Source organism: Podarcis melisellensis (genome assembly GCF_964234715.1).
Source record: "Podarcis melisellensis genome assembly, chromosome: 6".
Taxonomy (NCBI): domain Eukaryota; kingdom Metazoa; phylum Chordata; class Lepidosauria; order Squamata; family Lacertidae; genus Podarcis; species Podarcis melisellensis.
The window spans coordinates 31,213,035-31,232,874 of NC_138538.1; the positions used below are offsets into that span (position 1 = coordinate 31,213,035).

The 19,840-nt window shown below is 43.0% G+C and overlaps 1 protein-coding gene across 1 annotated transcript; it reads right to left on the reverse strand.

Annotated features, from left to right (window-relative positions):
• Nucleotides 1–1,437: 1,437 nt before the first annotated feature.
• On the reverse strand, nt 1,438–10,946 carry LOC309371607 (tubulin alpha-1C chain-like). Its single transcript, XM_081914436.1, has 5 exons — nt 10,799–10,946; nt 6,080–6,302; nt 4,917–5,065; nt 3,022–3,702; nt 1,438–1,957 (listed from the first exon to the last, which is right to left on the reverse strand). Exons 1-5 carry the CDS (start codon nt 10,799–10,801, stop codon nt 1,664–1,666), a joined length of 1,350 nt encoding a protein of 449 aa, XP_081770562.1. The 5' UTR covers nt 10,802–10,946; the 3' UTR covers nt 1,438–1,663.
• Between the last annotated feature and the right edge of the window lie 8,894 nt (nt 10,947–19,840).

The window sequence follows — 19,840 nt, forward strand, 5'->3', positions numbered from 1 at the left end:
CCAAACATACAAGGCTAAACATACATCAAACCCATTCTGTTCCATGTCTCCACTGAAGCTTGGGCAAATAAGAGCATGACCTATTTTCGGGAGTCTTAAGCTTTTTTCTTTTTGTGCCAGGAACAGCATGTGACTGGAAAGTGACATATTAAAAAAGGCCTTGCCTGCTTTAGGAAATGACAGAAAATTATAAACAGGGAACTCAGACTGTACCCACACCATCACATCATAGCTCTGTGAAATGTGGAACTATAAATATACACCAATAGCATGATGCGTTTACAAAAGTGGATCTGATCAGAAATGTAGTTTTCTCCTCCCACAACCCCCATTAACAAATAGTGTTTAAAATATTCCAGATTAACATCAGGAATTGGTCAGCAATAGTAACAAAGACCAAATTTATTAGATCTCTGGCACATTGCCAAACAGTAACCAGTGGCAGAACACCACAAATATACAGTGGTACCTCAGGTTAAGTACTTAATTCGTTCTGGAGATCCATTCTTAACCTGAAACTGTTCTTAACCTGAAGCACCAGTTTAGCTAATGGGGCCTCCTGCTGCCGCCGCGCTGCCAAAGCCCGATTTCTGTTCTTATCCTGAAGCAAAGTTCTTAACCTGAAGCACTATTTCTGGGTTAGCAGAGTTTGTAACCTGAAGCGTATGTAATTTTAAGGCCTACCTCCCGCCTCCTCAGACATTTTATATAACTAAGTAGAATTTGAGCAGCCATGTGCCACAATCAGACCTTTGATACTATCAGATTACTTTAGATTGCCACCTGTAGCTAAGCAAAACTCTTTACAAATACATAGGTAGGCTGCTAAAATATGCCATCTTCATACAATACGAACAGGCATCAAGTGGTTCACATTATTAGGGGAGCAGCTCTGCAGTTGATACAGTATACCCAAATTTTCATTTCAACCAGCAATTCCATCTTACCTGGGTTCTTCTGCAGCTTCTCTTCCACTTTTCTCATCTTCTACACCTTCTTTCATCCTATTGCATGTGGTATCTTGTTCTAGAGGTGTCTTTTCCCTCCAGTGGGTGGGCAGGTTGTGAGGGGCTAGCCATTTACTATTTTGTTTCTACTTTTAATTAGATCAATTACAATATTTAAAAGTTTTGGTTATTTAGCATTTGGCAATTCTGAATAAGCATGTCTTGGACTGGAGTATTTCATTAGCTACAAGTAGAATTTATATGCACTACTCACAACAATGATTAACATTTTCAAGCACGTTTGAAAACAGCTTGGCTTTTTGTTTGTTAACTACTTGCTAGTGCAGGAGCAAGCAAATTGACCACTGAAGTTTGTTAGTGGCTAAGCCACCAACGTAACCCAACTTCTTCCCAAAGATCTATCTCCTCTCCCTAAAATCTGCCTGCTTCAAGTGTTTAGGGCATGCAGCAATGAGACAAGTACTCCATGTTAGTAAATAGCAAGATGGTTTTATTTCTTTGCATCCAGCTGGATGCTTTAATGCTTACATCATCATCATCATCAACTGGCAAGATACCTCAGTTATAAAAGTGTTTATTCCAAGCGCTCTGGCATGGAATGCCAGGTGTTCTGTTTACATTTGAGATTTGCTCCCCATTTACTTTATTACACAGTAGCAAATGGTAACAGCCATACAACAGACATGCGTGCAAGTCTAATACTCCTCGCCTTCATCGTCACCATCCAAGGAGTCTGTGCCCACTTCTTCATAATCCTTCTCAAGTGCAGCCAGATCTTCCCGGGCCTCCGAAAACTCCCCTTCCTCCATTCCTTCTCCGACATACCAATGGACAAAAGCACGCTTGGCATACATCAAGTCGAATTTGTGGTCCAGGCGGGCCCAGGCCTCCGCAATGGCTGTGGTGTTGCTGAGCATACAGACCGCACGCTGGACTTTGGCCAAGTCACCACCAGGAACAACCGTCGGAGGCTGGTAATTAATACCCACCTAGAAAACAACCAATAGAAATGCAGACAATGTAAAGTTTCCTATATCACAATAATATCTAATTTGTGTGCATTTGCAAGTCAGAAAGGAGCTGCATCTGTACACAAGCCAGCAAGCTCAAGGTCAAGATCACCCTGCATTAAGAACACTGGGAGTGTAGAACTTCACATTTAAATGTAAGAGATGTCTAGCTATATCCATTTCCCGGGGGTATCCTGATACGTTCCCCACAAAGTAGCATTTGTGTTATGGGGAAAACTTTTACCCATTTGTAAAGGGCAGTATTTTGTGCTGTTATTCTTCACAGCTAGCGTAGTGGGAAGCTCTTTTAATTGACACATGGATGGGACTTTCAGATACCTATTAGAGCAAAGTGGGGGGATCTCTTTTTCCATAGGCTGCATGTTCTTTCTTGCACCCTTTTCTCCTCACCCAACAGGAAGGACTGACAAATAGCTCTTGCCAGAAGTCAGAACAGAGAGATTCTCTACCTCCTCCCATTTCAGCTTTCCTTTGTTTCCCGCCCACTTCTCTCATGTGGCATCTCTCACGAGGGATGCAGGTTTCCCACTCCTACATTAGAAGCTGAAACATCATTAGTCATCAACGTAATTCTCTTTTCTCTACAGGCCTACATCATTTTATAATTTTGTTAGGAGCTAGTGCTCCCATTTTAATCTGCCTTCACAAATAGTACATTAATCTACCATGACTAATGTTAGAAGGCATTTTTATATTGAAAAGTCCTGATTGTCAACGTTCGAATCAGCTTTAGTTAGTTCATATATATGGCAAGCTGAGTATTGACTGAGTATTTCCAACCTCCTTCATGTAGGTTCTGCAAAAGCATGAAATGGTAGATGCCCTTCCACCAAGGTTGTGATCAACCATCCAGTTCAGAGGATGGCTGCATGCCTTTAGGTCATCTTAAGACTGAAACACAGTTAATTAAGCCTGCCTACACCATTTGTAAAATTATATACAGTACTTGGGATGTGCTTATTCAACCACATATAAATCTTGACATGAAACAGACCATTTTGAATGCAATCAGCAGCGCTTACCTTAAAACCAGTAGGACACCAGTCAACAAATTGAATGGTACGCTTCGTTTTGATAGCGGCAATAGCAACATTGACATCCTTGGGGACAACATCTCCACGATACAGCATACAACAAGCCATGTACTTGCCATGGCGGGGATCACATTTCACCATCTGGTTGGATGGCTCAAAGCAGGCATTGGTGATCTCAGAGACAGACAGCTGCTCATGGTAGGCCTTCTCTGCTGAGATTATGGGGGAATAGGTTACCAGAGGGAAATGGATCCTGGGGTAAGGCACCAGGTTTGTCTGGAACTCTGTCAGATCCACATTTAAGGCACCATCAAATCTGAGAGAGGCGGTGATTGAAGAAACAATCTGACCGATGAGGCGGTTGAGGTTAGTGTAGGTTGGGCGTTCGATGTCCAGATTCCTACGACAAATGTCATAGATTGCTTCGTTATCAACCATGAAGGCACAGTCAGAATGTTCGAGGGTGGTGTGGGTTGTCAGGATGGAGTTATATGGCTCGACAACAGCAGTTGAAACTTGGGGAGCTGGGTATATGGCAAATTCCAATTTTGATTTCTTTCCATAGTCGACTGAGAGGCGTTCCATCAGCAGAGATGTGAATCCTGACCCAGTGCCACCTCCAAAGCTGTGGAAGATCAGGAATCCTTGCAAGCCAGTACACTGGTCAGCCTGGGGAGGGGGGAAAGGACATTATAGCAGGCTAGTAATCCTAACATTTGAGAATGGGTTTTGCCCATTCACCTTTATATCTTCTTGTGTAGTATTCTGCCTAGCAACAAAAAGTTTATTTATCATTCAACTCAACCACTAAGCATTTGTAAGAAAAAAGCAGAGACCAAATGTAGAACTCATCAGCAGGAACTGTGAGCAGTTCCCACACCAACCAAACAGATCTGCCAGTCGGAGGTAGATATTTCTTATTACATGGAGGTCACAATAAAATTTTGCAAGTTCATCGACTGAGCAGGCCATATGTAGTTTTATTTATTTAGTGTATTTAAGTCACCCAATAACTTACATTCTTTGGGCAATCACAGCCGAAAATTATTTTTTAAACTCACAAAATACACCCCCCCCGCGCTTCAGTTCTCTAACCCAATACTATTTTATACATAAAAATTGAGAAAGCGAAAATCTATACCAGACCAACAAAGATTGCAATCTAAATATTTTAGAGAGTAAGAAAGCCATAGCCCCCAGAATTCTCTTGCTGTAGTTAGCTATAGCCTCATTCCTCTGACTCAATTCTAAAACCATGAGAGATGAGACCAAATCCATAACAAATGGCAGAAACCAATGTAAAACATTGCATTAGTCCTTACATGGACCTCCTAGACAAAGAGGTTGTACAGTGGCTAGGGAAGGAAGAGGGTATGTTTGCTCAAAACATAGGCAAACTAAGGCCCAGGGGCTGGATATGGCCCAATCGCCTTCTAAATCTGGCCTGCTGATTTAGTGTGTTTTTACATGAGTAGAATGTGTCCTTTTATTTAAAATGCACCTCTGGGTTATTGGTGGGGCATAGGAATTTGTTCATGTACCCCCCCAAAATATAGTCCGCCCCCCATAAGGTCTGAGGGACAGTGGACCGGCAAAAAGTTTGCTGACCCCTGGTAACCACACCAAACCTGTCACTTCAGGACTGCCACATGGTCCTAACCAGAGTAAAAAATACATGAAGCAACAGTCCGTGTTCTCGTAGCATCAAAAGTTAAATTAACCCCCCCCCCAAGAAATTTAGATGGAGGTACAAAAGAGCTCGAGGATATTTACATTTTGACAGGCACAGATTGACAAGTGAACACTGAACATTCAGAATTAATTTTTAAACAGGGCAAAATGTTTCAATGCAAGTTTGACTGTGCAAAAGCAACAGAACTTACCAGTTTCCTGACGCGCTCCAGTACGAGATCAATTATTTCTTTGCCTACAGTGTAGTGACCTCTTGCATAATTATTAGCAGCATCTTCCTTGCCAGAAATCAGCTGTTCTGGGTGAAAGAGCTGTTTATATGTCCCAGTCCGCACTTCGTCTGAAAACAAAACCACAAGTTATTGTACAATAAAAATGAAACAAATAAAATTTACAATTTTGCTTGTGCTTGAAGCACCCTAAGTAGTTTTGCAGGTTTATAAAACTTGAAGAGAACTTTTTTTTCTACTGACAGGCACTGCTAGTGATTGCCTAGAACAAGTTTTGTTAGTACAAGAACAACTGATTTTTAAACAGTATAGTATAAATGTATAAACAGCTGGCAACAGTATCCAGTATGTGGGTTAAAATGTTTTTCCAGCTACGATTTCCACAGGGTAGCCATGCTAGTCTGTTGTAGCAGAGTGGAACAAAGAGTCTTGAAACACCTTAAAGCAGGCATGGCCAAACCTGGCCCTCCAGATGTTTTGGGAATACAATTCCCATCATCCCTGACCACTGGTCCTGTTAGCTAAGGATGATGGGAGTTGTAGTCCTAAAACATATGGAGAGCCAAGTTTGGCTATGCCTGCCTTAAAGATTAGTAAGTATGTTAAGTGTTTTACCCGTTAGTTACACTCACGAGTAAATCCACTGAAATAAATGGGCATGACATAGTCCAGTAATGTAAATTGGTCTACTCTGAGTAATAATTACTTGGATATAACCTTTCACCACAAGAATTATCCCGTCCCCCCATCTGTAAACACTTTCTTGTAAAAACTGAGGCAAAAGTCCTGAAATCCAGTATTTCACATACCAAGCATTACAGATATTCATAAGTGACATCTTAACCCAGGCTTCACTTCCATCCAAGTCACAGCAAAGTACTACCTAATTTCTCAAGGATTACTGTATCTAAACTTAAATAATGATAAATATGTTAACCACATGTTTAGAAATACTATGCCTTGCTCTGGCTATGTCTACAGTTAAGGTCATGCAATGTGTTTAATACAGAATCTAAAATACAACAGAGAAAAACTGAATCCTCACTTTCCAGACTTTTCATTATACAACTGTCCCACATTCCATCTCACATCCATTCCAGCCACACAGGCTGTATTTACTTTACCTATCACTGCTGGCTCCAAATCCACAAACACAGCACGAGGGACATGTTTTCCTGCACCAGTTTCACTGAAGAAGGTGTTGAATGAGTCATCTCCACCACCAATTGTTTTGTCACTTGGCATGGTGCCATTAGGCTGGATCCCATGCTCCAAGCAGTAGAGCTCCCAGCATCCATTGCCGATTTGAACACCAGCTTGGCCAACGTGAATTGAGATGCACTCACGCTGTGGGGAAGGGAGACAGACAGAAAAGGTTAATGCCCAGTTTCCTCCTCTTTTGTTCTTTACTGAAACTGAAATGCAAACTGCCACCAAACCCATTAAAAGGGGAATATGCACTGAAAGAGAAGCTGCCAAGCACAATTCAATTTACAGTTACCAATGTCCTGTGGGATAAAAAAGGAGGATTCAATAGTCTCTGTGTCCCATAATTGCCAACCCTAGCCACTACTGAAAATAGTACTGATAGCAGATGGCTCACCATTGATTGCATATACAATATATGAATTACTCAGTTGAAAACAAATAAGCCCATCTAATTTAGGTTGAAAACTCAGCTTGCCAATAACCACCTCTCTAGCTGACGCGGGTGGCGCTGTGGGTTAAACCACAGAGCCTAGGACTTGCCGATCAGAAGGTTGGCGGTTTGAATCCCCGCGACGGGGTGAGCTCCCGTTGCTCGGTCCCTGCTCCTGCCAACCTAGCAGTTCAAAAGCACGTCAAAGTGCAAGTAGATAAATAGGTACCGCTCTGGCGGAAAGGTAAATGGTGTTTCCGTGCGCTGCTCTGGTTTGCCAGAAGCGGCTTAGTCATGCTGGCCACATGACCCGGAAGCTGTACGCCGGCTCCCTCGGCCAATAAAGCGAGATAAGCGCCGCAACCCCAGAGTCGGTCACAACTGGACCTAATGGTCAGGGGTCCCTTTACCTTTAGCTGCTGTACAGCTCAGTCGGTAAATCATGAAATTCTTAATCTCAGGGTTGTGGGTTCAAGCCCCACGTTGGGCAAAAGATTCCTACATTGCAGGGGGTTGGACTAGGTGAGCCTCATGTTTTCTTCCAACTGTACAATTAATTTTGAATTTATATACTGTCCTATACCCAGAGGTCTCAGGGTGGTTCACAGAAAAGATCACAATGTATATAAAATAATAACCCAATAACACTCCCCGCCCCAAAGAGCCACATTTTAAAAGGGTATAGGATGTCTACTGCTCAAATTATTTCCCAGTTACTATCTTGCCCAAGGAGGAAGTAGAAAAGGTCCTTGGCCATCTAGAATCCCTGGCAGCTCTGCTTTTCTAGAACCAATCAAGAGAAAAAATATTAGAAACCCAAGATGCTTGAGCTTTGTAATTAGATTCTCATATACATTCCTATAATGCACTGTGTACAGCATTAATAATTATTTATTGTGAGTCACCCAGGGAGTCTTGACTAAAGAACAGTATACAAATATGCCAAATAAAGCACAGATTAGTCCATTTAAAGAAAAAAGTAGTCTTTTTCCAAGGGGGTTGTCATCAGTTTGGATTGTGATGTTCATGTGCAAACATCAAGCCAGATGGTGATATGTTGCCATACAGAAATTATGTTTCAATTGGGCTAACACAAATCCTAAATCTACCCTAGTTAAGGTTTTCCCCATTCCAGTTACTGTTTTTTTCAAGGTCCTTCCCCCAAATGTAATTTAAATATTCATCTCTCATACTACTTGTTAACTGATGCTTTTTCTTGGTTTATTGATTTTTAACGCAAAAAAGAAGTTAAGCTTGTCCCCAAAGTATTCTTTATCTAGAAATAATGATAAAGCTAACTCAATTAGCAAGCTATTGGTGCACTTTTAATTAGCTGTCCTAATTTGTTAACTTTACTCCCATGTGTCTCAAAGCTCAGGTGATACTCTTGTAAGGCCTATTTTGAGATATCCCTCCAGTTCTTACATTTAGATATTTTTCTCATCAATTATCCATACTAGGTAATTTTCTTCTACCACGGAAGGATAATGATCTAAATTATACAGCACACAACAGTATTTCAGTTTTAGCTTAAGCAGCAGTTAATAACTTAATTGTATATATTTTTAATGTTAGCCTTAAATCTCATTCTGCTCTTTCCCCATAAAAACTTGTCTCCCCTTTCAGAAGGTCTCTTTCCACCTTCCACATTGCTGACACCTTATTAGTGGTTTCTGGATAAATAGCCAAGGATATAGTGCATGAGGTTTAATGCCCCCACCATCTTTCAAGCTGAGTATTTGCTTAGTGTGAAAAGTGCCACAGGATTCTCCCTTCATTTCTGCAGCAAGCTGGAAGGCACAGAACAGGAACATCCAGTCCTTGGCTTGCCAACACTGAGAAAACAGCCTCATGGCTGATTCATGTTCCTGCTATCTGCCTTTCATCTCTTAAGCAGTGCACTTCATAGGACACCCATCGAGAGTGGTGGTGGCTTACTGGGCAATCCAGCAGTATTGTCAGGATTTGCAGCTACAACCAAAAATTTGGATATTTAGTTCTCAGATATCTGTGCACATTCAAGGGTTGTACCCAACTTAAGTTTTTACGTGAGTGGAACTAACATTGGTTTACAACCCCAAGTCTTTTACTACACCCCCCCCCAATGCCAGGGACAGCTGTTAATGGAACGCAGGCACACCTCAGCTAAGGCAGAATGAAAAATATGAAGCACAGACAGAAAGATGCTCTAATCAAAGTAAGGGAAATAGGTCCACAGCTAGCTGGCAGTGGCTGTAGCTATAGTGAAAACCTGCAAACATTAGTTCAGTCGAAATATCATACACAGGAGTTAAATCCTATCAAAACTGCAACCCTGAGTGTGTCTGCTTGTGTATGAGGCTTACTGGCTTCATAATGGAATAAACTCAGCAGATAAAATCTTCAGTTGTTGATTAGAGTTTCCTTGGCCTAAGGAATCATGAGGAGGAATGATCAATAATTTCTGCTACCTGTTACAGTGCTCCCTGCTATTTCATGTCTGCAGGGGGGGGGGGGGAAATCACATCCCTTCTTGCAGTTATTTAACTGGCATAATCGGAATTCTTTGCAAGTCACTCTTGAGGCAAGACATTTGTAATCTAAAATTCAACTAAGGCCATAATTTTGATGGACAGAGTACAGCACTTTAGCCAGATGTTAAGAAATGCCCTCTAAGACAGAATTCAGGTCTCTGTAGTCATTTCAAGATTTCGTGTCTATCACCATTACAGCAATGTTTCTCTTGCCTTTTGGGGTTTTTTGGTGTGTGTTCACAAAGTTGTACTTTGAGAACTCACTAGCAAAAAAGGATGGAATGTAACAGGAAAGCCCTGGGGCCAATTTTGAAAGAATGAAGTGTGTATTTGTGCATGTGTGTACGTGTACACACACACACACACACACACACACAGTCAGTTTGACAGGACGGAGCAATTCACATTAACGGATAACACAAAATAGCAATGTGAACTTTGGGCTAAAAATCAAAGAGACAGACTTAAAAACAACAACCCTAAAACCCCAGGATGTTGAAATACCAGGGAAAGGAAGGACTGAGAGAGGCAGCCATCTTCTTTAAAAACTTCCCACCATTTTGCAGCAATGCTGCTTTATAAACTTGTAAAAAGGGGAGTGCAGTGAGTGGCCAACACAGCGTCAAACTAGTTCAGATACCCAAGAAAGCTTCCAGCATTCTTTAAAAAAACCACAAAAACCCACTACCTGGTCAAAAATAACCAATTAAGTCTTGAAGGACTTAAAACGGAGGCAAGCAGGACAGAGGGTGGTGGATCAAAAACTCTCGCCCCTGCTGCCCCTCCTTCCCATTCCAGACAAAGGAAAGGGGCTCGGAGATGTCAGCTCGAAGTCTCCCAGACAAATGAGTCATGCCCAAACCATTTTAAGTCTCAGCTTCCTTTTTTTTTTGTCCTTTGATTTGATGGCATGTAGGCATCTCTTGCATATCCCCAAATGCATGTCTAGGCCCAGAGACGATTAAGACTGAGAATCTCAGCAGCAGAGGTTTCAAGAGGAGCTGGCAGAAAGGACAAGCGGGGCAACTCGAGGCAAAACGAGACAGTGAATCGGGGAAAAGTGCAGTAGCAGCAGCAGCAGCTGTTGGCTGGTCTCCCACGCGAGGACTTTGGACACTGACCTTTTGCAAAAACCCGAAGCTCACCCCCCCCAACTCAGCCTACACCAGCTGGGCGCGCGACTCCGGCGGGGAACCAGGAAACGAAGAAGGGCCCGATCCTGCTTTACTAGCTTCACAGAGGCCACCCTTAGGGAAACCTGTGGGCCTTCGGCGATCGAGGGGAACAGTCCACCCGCTCTGAACAGTCCTGCATCTCTGTCGTAGCTGCTTTCTATAGACGGCATGGGCTGCGGTCCTAACCGCGTCTACTCAGAAGTAAGTCCCCGCTTCATTAAACAGGTCTTGCTCCTATGTAAGCGGGGATAGGATCGTTGTCTTAGCAAAGACTTGCCGCTGTTAAATGCGCATTACGCACCTCTTTCCCGCCCCGAAGGACACGGAGAAGCCCTTCGACGTCCCCACTCGCCCCAACGTCGCTAGCGCGGCACAGAAAACGGAAAGGAAGATGTTGGAAAGCCCGACGGCATGACATTACGTAAGGCAAAAAACCACATAACGCGCGCCTTTATTAATAGGCAGATAGAGGGAGAGGCAGGAACCGGAGGGAAGAAAAAACCAAGCAACCCTCACCATGTCTCCGACAGGCTACGAGGAGTCTGTGAGGTTGTCGGTGCTCTGGCTTCAGCAGACGCGCTACGGGTCTGATCAGCACCACGAAACAGCTGCTCTGAGGACCGGGCATCCCTTATATAAGGGGCTCCGAAGGAGCGCTTCTCTCCTCGCAGCCGATTGGACAGCGCCAGAGTCCCCTTGCCCCGCCCCACGCGCCCCATTGAATAGGGAGCCAAAGGGAGACGCCCCCGGCCCGCCGCCATTGGGCAGCGGATATGAATTTGCCCATTCGCGGACAGCCATAGGATAATTCGTAACGAGGCAAAACTGGGAGACGAGTTCCCGCCAAATGAAAAATGATCGGGATAGGAGCGAACCCCGCAAGCTCTCGCTCTCTCGTGCTATTTCCACCACTGGCAGAACCTGCTTCTATGTCAGGTTCATATACCTGGGGTTGACTGCGGCCTTGCGGAGTCCAGCACAAGGCGTTGCTTCCTTGATTTTGGAAAATTTCTAAGTGCGTCGTCCCCCAGAGGCTGGGGGTTGGTCAGTTGTTTCTGGACGTGTCCCTTGAGCAGGCAAACCTTCCGTCCACCTACATGGAGAGACCTGGTCTGAACAAAGACATTGGATTCTTATCTCATTATACATGACAAAGCCATTTTTCACCTTCTCACCCCTTGCTTTTTCCTGTAAGACCTATTGCAGTCGTTAAGAGTCGTCAACAGGCTCATCACAGCTATCTGCCAATCACCCATTCCCACCACCCTTCTGAGTAATACCCCTCCCCACCTTCTCACTATATAGAAGGGTCTGGTAACTTCTGTTTCAGTGTATCTGAAGAAGTGTGCATGCACACGAAAGCTCATACCAAGAACTAACTTAGTTGGTCTTTAAGGTGCTACTGGAAGGAATTTTTTTTGTTTTGACTTCCATCCACCTTGTGCCGAACCACTTGCACTCCTGTTTTGGCTGCGCTTTTCTGCACAACTTGGCGACAACCCGCGAGCTTGCGAGACGGATCAGGTTGAAGAATGAAAGCCGGCGGGAGGTGGGTTGGACGTGAATCCGACGGGTTGATGCACTGATCGATTCATTCCCGACACACTTCGAACCATCGATGCTATTGGGAAACAAATCCACTTTAAATTAGTTTGAACCCATCGCTCTATATGGTTGTGATGAACTTACTTCTCCAAGAGTTTCCAGGTTTGGGTCCCTTTTGGGAGGAGGTTACTAGAGGCTCACTGGCACTTTGTAACATTTGCATTTGGGGAAAAATTTGCCGGCTGCCCAGTTTAAACACTCCAGCAGGCACACAAAGGCCGCTGCTCCCGTGTGACGTCTCCAAGAATGAGAGCAGGGTGGGAGGCCGAACTCTATATCAGCGATCATTAGGACAGAGATAAAAAACTGCCCTTGATGGAAATCTATGGTAGAGCCATACTGCATATAGTTCCCATTGCTGTATTTCAAAAAGAAGTTTGCAGAGTTGAAGGAAGGGATAACCAATATGATCAGGGAACTGGAGTAAATACCCTAACACAATTTGGAGCTTTTTTTTAGGTTGGGAGAAAAGAAGAGTAAGGTGTGTGTGTTGGGGGTGTATATGATAAAGTTGCATAAATGTATGCACAGTGTAGAGAAAGTGGATAGAGGGAAGTCTCTCCCCACCCCCGCCAACCCCATACTAGAAGCTTGAATTGTGGAAGATTCGGGACAGAGAAGAGGGGCTACTTTTTCCACACAATACTAGACCATGGAATTTAGCTACCACAACTATGGTGATGGCAACCAGCTTAGAGAACTTTAAAAAAGAATTGGACAACTCAACAAGAGAATAAAGCTGCCATTGGCTACTAGTCATGGTGGCTGTGTAGTATTTCTCCCTCTAGAATCTGAGGCTTCCTGCTTTTCAGTGTCATTCACTGGGGAGCCCAAGCAGAAGATAAAGATTGTGCTTTTTTGCCCTGCTTGTGGGCTTCCTCTGGGCATCTGTGGGAAACAAGATGCTGAACTAGAAGATATTTACTCTGATCTAGCTGGGCTCTTGCGTGAAATATCAGGCAGAGCTCCCACTCTGTTAATAATTGTGTAGGGAATTCAGCAGGTTGGGCTTGTCATGCAAGTTACACATGCCAAAATTCTCTCTCCTACATAACTATTAAAGGTGTTGGAGTCTTGTCCACTCTTTCATCTAGTAAGACAGGTGTGGGGAACCTTCAGCCTCCCAGATGTTCCTAAGCTACGATTTCCATGAGCCCCAGCTAGCACAGCAAAAACCCAGGGATGATGGAAATTGTAGTTCAGTGGCATCTTGAGGGTCAAAGGTTCCCTACACTTGTAGCAGGGAGGCAGGTGTAGCATCCTAAAATATTGCTAAAGCCGAAGCTGAGTTCTCTGTATATTTCTCTGTTTTTCTCAAACTGCAGTGTATGTTTACACATGGATTAACACATCCTTAGCGAGCACCTTCTCTGATAGTTGTCCAAATCAACAATCAGTTGGCTAATTAGTTATTAGTTCCCATGCCAACACATTACCAGCACTCTTGTCAAGTCTACTTATTGCCTCAGGGCAACACAGACAGCTGACAGAAATCTGATAGAAAACAGATACAATATAACTGATGTTGTGCCAATATGTTACATACTGTGAATTGTCATTCCAAACACACTTACTAACTAGTAAGTCCCATTGAGTTTGGGAATACATACCTGTCAAAGTAAACATGTATAGGATTATGCTGATAGTTAACTAATCATAGATAAACTATTATTTCCAGGAATGATAATAAGAGAATGGATTTTTTGGTAGTAACTCCCTGTCACCATTTAGTAAAATGCTGTGATATGTAAATATTAGTTAGGGTAGTTATGTTTTATTATTTGCTTTGGACAAATTGAGGTTCATTGGCAGCAGCAGGGGAGGTCTGGGTAGATCAAGGGCTCTTGGGAATTGAGTGTCTCATGAAATAGCTGCCAGCTTCTGGAGATTTACAGCCCCTTATCTCAAGGCTGGTACCCAAGTTTCTAGGACACCCACCTATTCCTAACTAGTAACATCTTGCAGCTGGGCCTGTTATAGGTTTTTATCTCCTGACTAATTCTGGAATGGGCATGTCTGTATTAGCACAGGGCCACCCAACCCATCCACCCAGGTCTCAGTTAAATATACCAAGTCTGCCCCTTCATCCACAATCAAATCATGGATGCTTGATGTTTTTTTCTGGACAGACCTGGCATTTAGCAACAATACCACCAGTTTCTGCACCATGATTATGGAGGAGCCATAATCACTGTAAATGATAACAGAAGTATTTAAATATCATTTTTCAATGATATTTAGCACTTCCCAAACATGATCTCAAAAATCCTCCTTACAATAACCATCTTTAGGGAGATCAGAATTATTATCCCTATACTGCAGAAGGGATTTGTACAAGAGGCTAAGATTATAATAGATTGTTCAAGATAGCCTAATGAGGTCACAGCAGAATTTGAATGCAAGACTTCCGAAGACTCTGTTCTTGATTGTTTTTGTGTGAGAGAGCAAGCCTCTTTCTCGTTTAAAGCAGCCCAGCAAATGTAACCTGGTTTGTCCTTGGCTTTTTCCCAGTAGGAGACTCTTACTATAGAGAATTTAATTATTGCTTCATGGTTTCTGGAAGGAAGGAACCTGACCAGGAATTAACATGGTATGTGTGTGTGCAAGGGGAACGTGGGCTGGTATTGGCAAGAGAAACACAGGAGGAGTATTTACAGCTCTGGGAGTTGCCCGCCTGCTGTAATTGCTGTATGTGACTTACTTATTAACCAGTCAGACAGGCCAGGCAAGAGAGACCAGGGATTATTTTGCATTCTTGAGTGTGTTAGGTAAGGCTGAGGGATTTTTAAACACCCACATAATACATTTCGATGATTTTTTTTCCTTTCATTGTTCTTTAAATACTTGTGCTTTGCAGCAATCGGGAGCATCACACACTTGGTTCAGAGCCATTGGGTGAACAAATAAATCTAATTTTTGATGGCATCTGGCTACTTTTTTGGCTGTAGATTTTATTTATGAGTCTGCTTGAATCTGTGCATGGTGTTTTAGAAAAATTGGGGTTGGCTTTTGCAACCCAAATTCCAAATGGACTTAGAGCCCTCTAAGTCTATGATTGGTCAATGGATGGCGGCAAAATCCAGTGAAAGAAGGAAGATATTTATTTTTCTGTTGCAACAGAGTCCTCCCCTCCACCCTTTGCAAGGAGATGAGCAACCAAGAACAAAGGTGTGCAAGCCCCTTTAAAGACTTTTGAAATTGCCCAACCCCTTAACCAAAGACCACCCCAAAAGCACCATACATACATCACAGAAGGAGGCTGTCCATAGCAGAAATTTGAGTACATGACTTCTCTCCTGTCTGTTAAGATACCCTATAATGTTTTACTGATTACATTGCCTGGACAGCCTGACCATGCTTTTGAGATGGCAGATACTTTAGTTCTTGAATCTAGGTAACAGGCATACCCTATTCATACACAAAATATGCCCTCAAGACAGGATTTGAAGGATTTGTAAGTGAAAGAACTGTTGGGAAAGATTTCCCCAATACATTTCCTTCTACAGAGGAAATATTTGGTATCATTAGGAAAGCCAAGATGGCTTTTTGGGATTGTTCTGTCTGCTAAAATAAAGTGTAATTTTTCTCAGGGAATATTTTGTGTGTCTGCTATCTATGTGCACCCTAAACGTTTATAGCAATGGTAACTGGTTTTACGCGCAAGTTTGCCACCACATGTGTGAATAACTGATGTGCCTGTTTTGAACTACATGAGCTCCCAATACATGGGTTTGTGTAGTAGAGAAGATGCAACTGGAAGTAAATATTGGCCAATGAAATACATTTGAATATGTCTTACTGCAGAATTTCCCAGTCTGGTGCCCTCTGTGTGTTTTAGACGACAACTCCCATCAGCTTCAGCTAGCATAACTGTTTAATTTCTCTTCAGACTTTTGCTATTGCAGACCGGGAGGTTTGAGTTATCTTGATGCTAGACCTGGCTCTCTTCTCACATTCTTGATCAGCCTCTGGTACAGTGGAACCTCGGTTTTCGAATGTAATCTGTTCCAGAAGTCCATTCAACTTCTGAAACGTTCGAAAACTGAGGATCAAAGGGCTGGCAGCAAAAACCATTGAAAAAAATGGAGAAATGTGCCTCAGAAGACATTTGACTTCTGAGGTGTGTTCGAAAACGGAAGCATTCACTTCTGGGTTTTTGGCATTCGGCAGCCGAGACGTTCGAAAACTGAGGTTTGACTATACTCTGCAATGTGAACTTTACACTTACATTGGGCTATATCCAGCTCAAACTTGAGAAATATCCCATGACCAAAACAGGGCCCCAGGGCACTCTTGGCTGTTTGCAGGACAGTCTTCCTCAATTTAATCATTGCAAGAGTTGATATAATAAATGTGTGATTTATGAGGTGTAAAACAGCAATGCTGGATTATTATGGGTTTTCTATTAGATCACTATGAGTGGGTTTTCTGCCCATGTGAGTTGCCTTGAAGAAATACCTGACTAGCCTCTTAGATTTGACAAGACAATTGATAGCTATATTAAGATGGTGTGTGTCTGTGTTAACTAAGATAGCCCAAGAAAACTAAGTGAGCCTTGGGAAATTTTCTTTCTTTTAGTCAAGGGAAGCATGACAAGGTGTCTCTCTGTGAGAAGAACAATTGACTGCAGTTTTGAGTGAGACCAGAGTTTTCAGAAAAGCCCAGAGACACAGAACTGCTTAGCTTTTGGACTTTGTGAGCTGACAGTGTTTTGGAGTGCTAGTTTCCCCCCCCTGGCTGGAGTCCTGAAGTGAGAGCATTGAACTTTGGCTCTCATGTGGAGTGTTTAAGCTATGATTCCATGTGGACATTTCCTCTCTGCATATAAAATATTTATATATCACTATCAAACACCTAATTTTATCTTGTCAGCTGAAAATCAAAGAGTATAGACAGCTTCTCTTTAATTTAAATTTTAATGCATGATTTTACGAGATTTCCACTATATTTAAAAATGAGACTTGCAACCGTACCATATTATTTTGCATACCAAAGACTGCAGAACTTTATTTCTTGTTTAACCTGTTAGGAAGGAATCGGGCCTACATAATTGCATCATAATATTTCTTAATCCATTCATTACCAAATGTCTTTTTAGTCTTTCATCCAGTACAAAAACTCCATCAAATGTATTTCAGAAAACCTGCTCTTTTAAATATGTCTTAATCCCTACAACAATGTTAACCATAATTAGGAATGAATTGCAACATTTAGGGTACAACATATATCACATGACTACTTTGTTGCAGAAGGAAAGCACAGTTGTTACGTGGATCCACACATTTCAAGCACATTCAATGCAAATTTAAAACACGTTTGCACCTGAAGTTTGCACATTCCCTAATTAATTGGCAATATAATACACTTGAGTGAATACATGACAAAATAGCTTAGCTGTCTGAATGGGCTCTCTGAGTGAAATTGCTGCTCTTTCAGAAGAACATGAGAAAAGCCTGCTGGTTCTGGCTAATGGCACATCCAGGCCAGTGTCTCTGTTTGCACAGTGGCCAACAGGTAGCAAACCTGAACGCAATATCTAAGCCATGGTTAGGCAAACTAAGGCCCGGGGGTTGGATCCGGCCCAATCGCTTTCTAAGTCCGGCCCACGGACGGTCTGGGAATCAGCCTGTTTTTACATGAGTAGAACTTATGCTTTTATTTAAAATTCATCTCTGGTTATTTGTGGAGCATAGGAATTTGTTCATTTTCCCCCTCCAAAATATAGTCCAGCCCCCCACAAGGTCTGAGGGACAGTGGACCCAGTGGCGTAGCGTGGGGGGTGCAGGGGGGCCGGCCGCACCGGGCGCAACATCTGGGGGGGGGCGCTCACACTCGCAGCTCTCTGCCCCTACCTGGCTCACTCACTCTCTCTCACTGCAGTGCTGGCTGTGCGAATCTGATCTGAGCCGCCGGGTCACCGCCCACTGTGGAGGGGGTGGGTGCCAGGCGTGCGGTGCGGAGAGAGAGCGAGGGACTATCTGGGGGAGGGACAGTGCAGCGGCTGCCCAGTGCAGTGCTGAGCGCGGGAGAGAACCACACCAGACCAGACCAGGCAGCAGCAAGAAGAAGCTGGCAGCGGCGGCAGGTTAGGGGTTAGGGGGTGCAAATTACTTGCCTTGCCCTGGGTTAGGGGGCGCAAATTACTTGCCTTGCCCTGGGTTAGGGGACGCAAATTACTTGCCTTGCCCTGGGTGCTGACAACCCACGCTACGCCACTGAGTGGACCAGCCCACAGCTGAAAAAGTTTGCTGACCCCTGGTAACCACACTAAACCTGTCACTTCAGGACTGCCACATGGTTCAGTAACTAGAATTCAGAGGCATACTGCTTCCAACAGTGAAGGTGGCAAGTAGATGTTGTTTGCCTTATCCTGCACGAATTTGCCTAATCCATTTTTTAAGCCATCCAAGCTGGTGGCCATCACTACTTCTTGTGGGAGCGAATTCTATAGTTTAACTATTATCCACACATAGCTTTTGCCCTTCTTTTTCCAGGCACAGGCCCACGCTTAAAAGCTCAGTGTCCAAGTTGGATTGTCCCCCTACCCCGGAGCTTTCCCCACAGAAATCTGCCCTTTAGTGCTTAATCAGAGCAGACGTCCATTTAGGTTTTCTGTGGATTTCCGCTTGCTCTGATTGAGCTTTAAAGAGTGGGTTTTCACGGGGAAAGATCTAGAGTGGGAAAAGGGTGCTTAGGCACAGAGCTTTAAGGCACAGTCTGTGCCTCAAAAGCATGGAGGAAAGTTAAGTGTGGATAAATGCTATGTGTGTGTGAAGAAGTACTTTCGTTTGGCTATCCCGAATCTTCCAACATTATGGGATGTCTCCAGGTTCTAATATTACAAGAGGAGGGAGTAAAGCTTTTCTCTCTCCATTCTCTCCAGGCAATGCATAATTATATACTTCCTTCTGCAAGATAGTGATATCTTGCAAAGGGCCTCTTTCTGTTCAACCAGATGTTCTGAGTTTGCAAGAAGAATGATGAGGTGAAATTCTCTGGCGTATATCATAGTGGAGATATGCCTGGGTCTAATTTTTACATATGATTTGCATTTATTGTGCCAAAATGGTGTCTAGTTTCATCAGTGGGTTTTAGGAATCTATGACAGATACAGATATCACTCCATAACGAATCAGCACTTCCTCAGTGTTTTTAATTATTTATAAATTCCCCACTTTCCCCTTTAATATTACACAAGGTAAGGGTATAGACATTATAGATTTCTAAAGAACTTCTAAAGAAGTTGATAATTGTAATGAATGTTTCTGATGCACAATTTTCACAAATGGTAAAGAATTCTGAACAATAGTATAAATATTATATTAAATTGGTAAAGTAGATACCTGATCTTTGAGTGAACAGAGATTTACCTCCCAATCTACTATATACTTTGCAATGTTGCCTGCTTTGCTATGCATTTAGATACATCTCAAGATATCATAACCAAATTTTACATGGAATTGTGGAGAGCAAGGAGCAGGTTTTCAAATATGTTTGGATGCAATGGGATGGCAGTTTCGATCAAAATAGCAGACTGAACTTTTCAAACCAGCGCTGATGTTTCGGTTTCTTATAATTACTGAGCAGCAGAGGACACAATGCTGCTAGCTGTAAATAAGATGTCCGCGGGTCTTTCATCTTTCCTCACTTTTTTCCTTTCTTTGTTATTACAGGGGGGGGGGACATTGTTCCCAAAATCTCTATATATCCATCAATAAATTAAGGTATATTGTCCAGCTAATAAATGCAATGCAAAAATGAATAAACATTTGAGTATGCAGTAAACTAGGGGTGGCTAACCATATTTGGCTAACCTTGGGCAGCCCTCCAGGGGCTGCATACCAGCAATGATGTCCAGTGACTGACAGGTGGGTAGTAATGTTCACTAGTCAAAGCTGGCCTGCACAGGGTTGGGGTGGGAAGATAAAGATCTGGTTTGCCAAGCCAAAAAGG